The sequence below is a fragment of the Brachycentrus maculatus genome, unplaced genomic scaffold, assembly GCF_059751285.1.
Source record: "Brachycentrus maculatus isolate JH-2025_06_01 unplaced genomic scaffold, ASM5975128v1 h1tg001659l, whole genome shotgun sequence".
Lineage (NCBI taxonomy): Eukaryota > Metazoa > Arthropoda > Insecta > Trichoptera > Brachycentridae > Brachycentrus > Brachycentrus maculatus.
The window spans coordinates 2381-10875 of record NW_028282270.1 but is presented as its reverse complement, the minus strand read 5'-3'; the positions used below and the strand labels follow the sequence as shown (position 1 = coordinate 10875).

The 8495-nt window shown below is 32.9% G+C and overlaps 1 protein-coding gene across 1 annotated transcript; it reads left to right on the top strand.

The window, feature by feature from the left end:
- Positions 1-4636: 4636 nt before the first annotated feature.
- Positions 4637-8260, top strand: LOC148298742 (uncharacterized; the record flags this gene model as incomplete). The annotated part of the gene is made up of 2 exons (XM_088276673.1): positions 4637-6710; positions 8147-8260. Coding segments are annotated over exons 1-2 (1956 nt in total), but the record flags the coding sequence as incomplete, so codon positions are not given.
- Between the last annotated feature and the right edge of the window lie 235 nt (positions 8261-8495).

Here is an 8495-nt window from a genome sequence, read left to right as displayed (position 1 = left end):
TATGGTTTTGAAAATAAAAATTATTGAAGGTAAGGAGTTAAAAATATGATAATATTTTTTCAATGTATACATTTAAAAAAATCAAATTCAATTAGAATTTGATTTGATTTAAAATTGTGCGCGAAGAAAACTCACTTCTTTTGGCTTCTCGTGCGGTCACGTACCGTATTGTACATATATTTGAGAGAACACACTTAAGGCTAGTCACCATCGCTACAGACCATTAGGTAAGGATGAAGTTCAGATAGAACCGAGATGCTTGCGTTTTTTCTTTGAGCCTGATTAATAGGTTGGTAATGAATAACGCAAGTACGCTGTAAATCCGGGCGGACATTCATTCTTGACCATGGAATGAAATACTGACCATTATTTGGCTAAGTTCCAGTAAAAATATTTACATCTAGTTTCTTATATGCGTCAGGAGACTAATTTTGTACACTTTATTAGAATTTGGACCAAAAATTTTTCATAAACGTGTCACTGGGGCGATATAAAATTTCTTTCATAATATAATATGAGCAGTTACGTACCACTTTAACACTATGGTACCCTACCATATTATATAATTATGATATATGTATCTAATTTTAGCAGTAGAAAATAATATAACGTATATGATTAAAACAAAGTATATTTTAATTATAAAATGGAAAATATAAAAAATATTAAAAATAATATAATATATTTTATGTACAGTAAACCACGATATCACGGACCTCTTTTTAATGAACTTCGAATATACATCGGTAGCGTAAAGGCAAATAGGTATATCTGTCTCAGACTAAATTTTACAGGAGAGCAAAAACAAACTTGTGAAATTAAATAACTCATCTGTTTTATATGTTTTTGTATGTTCATATCTTAATAAAAATAAATAAGTATTGCAACTACAGCTATATCCTTTTACCAGATTATGAAATGGATTATTTTAGACATTTTGTGGAACAAACTTTGAAATTAAAAAAAATTGACAGATATACCCCTTTGCCTTTACACTACTGATATATCGCTCACTCCTTGCAAGCGTCATAAATCAAAAATCGTCAGTTTTCAGTTGAGTATGTTTTCGGAATGACCAAAAATTGTACTATATCCCAGCAAAAGAGGCATATTTTTAACTCAATATTTACCCGCTACAGGGCAGATAGTGTTGTTTTTGCATTTTGAAGAAAAAGTATTGTTGAATTATTTTTTTAAATAAACTAAATATTTTTCAAATGGAGAAAAAACCTTCAGGTTAAACCTAAAAAGATCTGTTGCACAGTAAAAAGTTCAAAAAGTGGCTTGATATTTATTTTTAATACATTGTATTATATTTTTAAACTTTAAAAACGTTCTCCTGAAAAATCAAGTTTTTTGATTTATGACGTTCTTGAAAGGAGTAAGCGATATGAAAATAATTTTTAGTGCTTATAATAATCCCGTCATACGTCTTTATATCTGTGGTGTAACGAAATAGTGGTGCAAGTCTGTAACATATACCAAAGGACTTGGGCCCCTCTTCCGTGTCGCCACAGATATTTAACTATATTATTCGCATTGTCATAATTTTAGAGAGCTAATAATTTAAATTTAAGAGACTCAATTAATTAATAATAAAAAATTAAAACCTTGCTATGCAAAGTGCAACCGAAACTTGATTACTTTTTCGAAGCAGGATTACCGAAAGCAAGCGCGTCGATATCACACAGCAACGTTACTTATCGTATTTTACTTATCACACAGCAACGTTACTTATCGTTTTTTGTCTTTGGACGATTGTCCAAAGACAAAAAACAGAATTTTGTTTGTGTTTTGTATTGATTATTAATATCTAAATACAATGTTCGTATTTTAAAAAAAAAAAGTTTTTTGTATTATTTGTAATCCTTTTTTAAATAACGGATTTTCAGTGATATTGATCAAACGTTTTGACCAATATCACAACTCTGATTTTGGTTGATTAGAATATATTGCTTCTTAGCAATAAGCCCGCCAATGTATAAATTTGTCCGCCTCCGTAGTAGTGTAATGGTCAGCACGCTCGGCTACCGTTCTGGAGGTCCCGGGTTCGATTCTCAGGGGGGGGGTCAAATAAATATAAGTGATTTTTTCACTCTTATATTTATTCAATATTACCCTGGACTGGTATCTGAAGCGGAGGGCTGATCACCTTTCCTTCATGTGTAAACGATCAAGATAACTCTGCGTTTATATGACGCAGTGCCCTATGCACCATTGGGGTGCGGATAAGGGTTTTATCATTTTATTATTATGTATAAATTTCTTTTCTGTACATGAAGTTTAAATAAAATAAAATAAAATAAGTGACTGCCGAATCAATTAATGAAATTATAACTGAGTTGTCAGAAAAGCAACGGTCGGCAGTAATATCTGTATATCTTATGATTATGTAGTGTTTATGATTGTCAGTAGGTGTTGTCCCAATATTATGAACGCATACCTTAGTCATGTTACTGTTCTCAAACATAATACATGCTTCACCATACACACATATGTATGCCGAATGGCAGGGTATGCAAAATTTCAAAGAACCGGTATTACCTGAAAATCAGTAAAAAAAAGGTATTACAGATTTAGTAAAAATATTATAATATGTAATTCTCATGCATATAATATATATATATATATATATATATATATATATATATATATATATATATATATATATATATATATATATATATATATATATATATATATATATATATATATATATATATATATATATATATATATATAACGTGGTAATATTTTCCTTCGTACATTGGGTGTAAATAATATGTAAAGTGGGTGTATAATAATAAAATAAACAATGTGTTGCTTTGTAATTAAAGTTTATAATTAAAGTTTATTCTTAATTTATCTTTATAATATTTCTCTATCCATCTATCTGATTTTGACAGTTCAGAATATTATTTTTTTTCTATCTGATGTCTTTTGTTTTATTCAGTGCGACGCATGCGACATCTGGTGGTAGAACTGTTTTATGTAGGTACTATTTGTAAGTACTTAATAAAATGTATAGGTAGGTACCTAGGTATTTTATTACATATATATATATAAGAATTATCTAATTGAAGGTACAAGGAACTGTAAACTAAATACTTAATTTTACTGTATATTTTTTATATCCTTTTTAAGAGATTTTGAATAGCTGTTTTGTTTTTTTGCGCTAGCTAATTAATTATTCAAAATAAAAATGGGATGATGTTTGTACCTACATATTGCATTATTATCAAAACTTATTTATAGAAGAGGTGTTTAGTTATTGAAAATTCGCGGAAAATTTTCATTGTGTAAAATATTAATTTTCTTCAAAATCAATTATATGAAAATGTCTTAACAGATAAAAATCAATGCCTCGTAAATATTATTTACTGATTATGCATTAAGAGGGAGTTTGCTGTTGTTTGCGAGTATATCCAATTCAGTAAGCGACCCGTTGTACGATTTTGTTAAAAAAAAACATAAATAATGATTTTTTTTTAAACTTCTAACCTTTCAAAAAATCTTTTCTTTTCAAAAGCATATATTGTATTTATTTTGAAAAAAAACTTACTTTTTTATTTAAAAAAGGTACAAAAAAAAACAATTTCGTCCAATGTTACCTGGGTTCTACGAAAATTAAATTATAATTTATTTATCGTATGTTGGGAATATTATCTTATTCCTTTAGAGGTTATGGACGATGTCTCGCATCTTTCGGTCTTTGCCATTTATCAGGTACGCAAAGACTACACATGTACAACGATTGTAACGTAGTCAAATGTTATTTAATTTACTTTAAAAGTAAATTAGCTTCAGGTATTTGCCGGCAAACGGTTTACCGAACGCTGGTAATGCATGCCCTGTTTTTCAAACCAGTACAATCTGAATTCAGAAGCTGTGGGTGGCTCAGACCTGTAGATTGGAGGTTTTTAAAGGAATAATTCTCTTCGCGACCCACGGTTTTGCGGTAGACTGAGATATTTAAGTTATTTTTCATTTGCGCAAGACCTTGAATTCGTTTGTGAAAAACCCGATGAAGAGGTAACGGACGCATTAACCTCTAGTAATAATAACTGTCACAGACAGAAATAACACAATACTAATTTTTTGTCTGTGCGAATAGAATTTTACATTTTACATTTCACGGCAGACAAAATTCGACTCCCCTCTTTATCAACATTTGTAACAAGGACGCTAGACTGGCGAAAGAAAGGTAAAATGCATGAATAATGAATACGTTACGAAAGCGTACATAATATAGATTTATAGCGTGGGAATCGTAAGGTCGAAAATATTTATAAAAACTTTAGGATTGCAAATGTCTGAGACATTTTATTTTGTTAATAGTTTATGGCGTCATTCAAATACACATATTTTTATTAATTTATTTAATATAGATACTAAAAATATATATAGTATTCATTTACGTTAAAAGTGCATATTCTTAACAATCAAAATACACTCGAAATATATAATTTACATATAATATAAACAGTTTCCAAAATGTATATATTTTTTTTATATTTCACATTTATGATATTTTTTTTATTGGTGATGAAATTTACTTTTTGATGATTTTACTTAATTATGTGATAGTTTAAATAGGTCATATTAATATTTATTTTTGATGGAAAAAGTAAATTAATTTGTTTTTTCTTATTAATTTCCAGATTTTCCGATAAAGGTTTCCGAAGAAGATTCTTGGGCGATAGATTGAAGCCAAGATATCCTGAAGAATTATTTGTAAGCTCACTGAAAGGGCGAAAAGATCCCCTCACGAAAAATAATAGACAATAGAGGGTGATAGCGAATTCGAAGAAACGAACGAAAACCGCGGACTTGAGAGACCCATTAGTTTTACGAAAACGAATCCAAAAATGGCTTCTGCCAATCAAACGACCTCTAACGATAAAATAGAAAAAGATATGGCCGATTCCACAGAATCGAAGAGTTCGTCGCCAGTACCGCCAAAGCGAAAATTTAAGGCGAAGGGCGACGACATCGCTGCGACAGCGGATACTGTACTCAACGCAGATGCGAGTGCATCAGACACCTCCAGAGTAGTCTTCGTCGACAGTGTGATTACCAAATGTGAAGTTACTATCTCAAACTCTAGTGATGCCAAAGACTCCAGTAGCGAAGCGACGACCACAAAGTTCGATAAAGTGAGTGTTGTTCAAGATATAAATCCCGATTGCCAAGTGATCGCAGGAAATACAAAATCAAAAATAGCGAGCTTCTTAGAAAAAGTGCAAGTGCCTCCAAATGCAAATGGATCACAATTCAAAATTGTTATGTGTAAGGTTAATGTCAATAATGGCCATTCAGCTTCCAGCTTAGAAAATAGTAATAAAGTCACTGTGACTGAAACTACTGTGTCTTCTGTTAAAGAAAATTGTTCTACAGAATCAGATCAAAATCACAATGTTGTTGAAAAAACTGAGGAAATTACTGTACAACAAATAGCTTCTCAAACACAAAATTCAAATATTCTTAATTCTCAATCAGTTAAAGAAAACGTAGATAACTTGATACAACAGCCGTCCGATGTATCTGTCGGTGGTAATTCAAATATCAATGAACTGATATTAGCTAAAATCTCTGCATCTGAGAATACAATAATTCTTACAGAAAATACTACTACCAATGTAGTGGAAGCATCAAAAAGTGAAGTTGCACAGAGCACTGAATGTACACAGGTTTCAGAAATCGTCGAAAGCAATTTTGCTTTAACTAAGTCTTCAGCACAAACAGAAATCGTTCAAACGATGAACAATTTAACTTCAAATAAAACAACAGAAAGTTGTGCGGAAGAAACCATCAAATGTACGGTGAATCATCAAACTGAAACGATTTCGTCAGATGCCTTATTACAAAGCACTTCGAATACGATTTGCACACAAACAGAAAATGTGTACACAACATCAGAAGCTATAATTGTATCGAAAGAAGAAATGACACAAACATCAACTGAAATTAAAAGCACTTCATCTCAAAATACCATGGTCATCAATCCTTCAGAAAACAAGATTGAACATAGTTTCAAAGCAACGGAAGCTGTAACTGATAGTACAATCATTACAAGTCAAACTGTATCATCACAAACAATCGAATCATCCGGTTCCAAATCGCCACAAGAAAGCGTAGCTAATAAACCGAAACCAACACTAATGAAAAAACCGACAGTCATTTCATTAGATAAAATATTACCATCAACCAAAATTCCAGTATCGTCGCAAGAAAAACCAGAAAAGGATAAAAATGAGATCTTTAAAGTAAAGAAGTCTAAAGTATCATTAGATAAGAGCGTCTGCTTCGATAATGAGCCCAAGTTGACGAAGAAGCAGAGGACTTCCAGCGAGCAATGCTTAAGCCTATCCAAGTCAGATAGCCAGCAAGCGACCTGGAAGAAGCTGAAGAGTACCGTCGAGCTGCTGCAGCACGAGAACGCGGCGTGCAAGCGCGTCCTGGAGAGCGAGCGGAGCGCCTTCAGGGAGCAGCGCGCCGGGCTGGAGGCGGACACGCGCAAGGAGCGGGCGGAGGCGCGGCGGCGCGAGGCGGCGCTCGAGGGGCAGCTGCGGGCGGCGCTCAAGGGGCAGCCGCCCGGCTTGGCCCGCAGCGCCAGCGTGGGAGACTCCTCCTTCCCGGACGCGGCCAAGCTGGCCACGGCCCTGGAGAACGCCAAGTCCGCGAACAAGAGTCTGCAGGAAAAACTACAAGTACCTAACACTTTACTTTTACTTTTTTTTAGATGGGTATCGCATTTATTATTTACCTTGCTTATTATGTACAAGGTTTATAGATTATTAAGTGGTTTACTGTTTCTTCTAACTTAAAAAAAAGATGTTTTACTTCAATCTGTGTTAGTAACAGGAGGGATAATCTTAGCTACAAAATGTTAGTAATGTTAGTATATAACTCACCAAGATTATAGTGTATGGGTTTTGAGACGTCACCGTTTCTTCGTCAGGACCATAACATGCGTTTTTGGTGGACTCAAAGACCAACATGCTTTAAGGATCGCACAACAATATGCATTAAAGGCCAAACACTTAGTGCATGTCAGACCTCGTGCTTAGTGAATGTCAGACTTTGGGCTTTAGTGTATATTGTTCTACGTTTTTTTTCTTTATGTTGGTCTTACACAAACCAAACACTTATTACAAAATGTTAGTAATATTAATTTATCTCACCGAGATTTTAGTCTACCAGTTTCAAGGCATACCTGTCTCTTAGTCATTATTTACATGCGTTTTTGGTCGATCCAAAGACCAACATGCACTAAGGATTGTACAACAACTTGCACTAAAGACCGACGACACACATGCACTAAGTGCATGTCAGACCTCGTGATTAATGGATGTCAGACTTCGGCCTTTAGTGTGTGTTGTTCTATATAATTCTTTTTTTAATTTTGACAAACTAGTCCATCGAACTATCAAAAATGAAATTAACTTATTATTCACACATTACGCTCACTCCTTTCAATAACGTCATATATCAAAAATCGACAATTTTCAGTGGTGCATGTTTTCGGAATGCCCAGAAAAGGTACTATATCCAAGCGGCATATTTTTAACTTGATATTTACCCGCTACAGGGCAGAAAGTGTTGTTTTTACATTTTGAAAAAAAGGTATTGTTTAATTAATTTTTTTAATTTACTAAATATTTTTCAAATGGAGAAAAAACATTCAGGTTTTACCTAAAAGATCTGTTGCACAGTAAAAAGTTTAATAAGTGGCTTGATATTTATTTTTAATACATTGTATTATATTTTTAAACTTTAAAAACGTTCTCCTGAAAAATCATATTTTTTTTTATTTCTGACGTTCTGAAGGAGTGAGCGATGTGTCACAAAAGGTTTTAAGTAATCGTATTGTCGAGTGAAATTAAAATTAAAAATACGAGTATAATGCTCCAAGGTAGGTAGTGTTTATTTATTGGTAATTGATTTGTTTGACTTTTCTACATTACATCATAACATCCACGCACTAAGTAATAAAAACACTGTAAATATGGCATGAAATCATTTAATTCAATCGGCAAATGAACATAAAATTATCTAGAAACGTATACCATAGCGCCATCTATGAAACAGTTACGTTTTACTTCGACTTGACATTTAGTAATGAGCTTCGTTATTTGTCCGCTAGGTGATGATAGAAGCAGATAAGCGGAAGGCGGGAGAATTGCGCACGCAGCACGACGCGCACGCCATCGAAATAGCGCAAATGGAGCGCGATTCGCGCGCACAAGCGACAAAATTGGTAAGTTTATTTTATCGTACCCCACCTTATAGACTATGACAAACCGAAAATGTAGTATTTTCAGATATAGGTCCTATATATCAAGCATTATTTTATTGTTAACTTTAACTTATTTATTTAATTTTTACATTTATTCTGGCGTTTTAATAACAAAGCCACTATATTTTAAAGACTTCAATACTGGTTTTCATATTATGTTCTTCTTTTAATTTAATTTATTTCTTCATTATTTCTC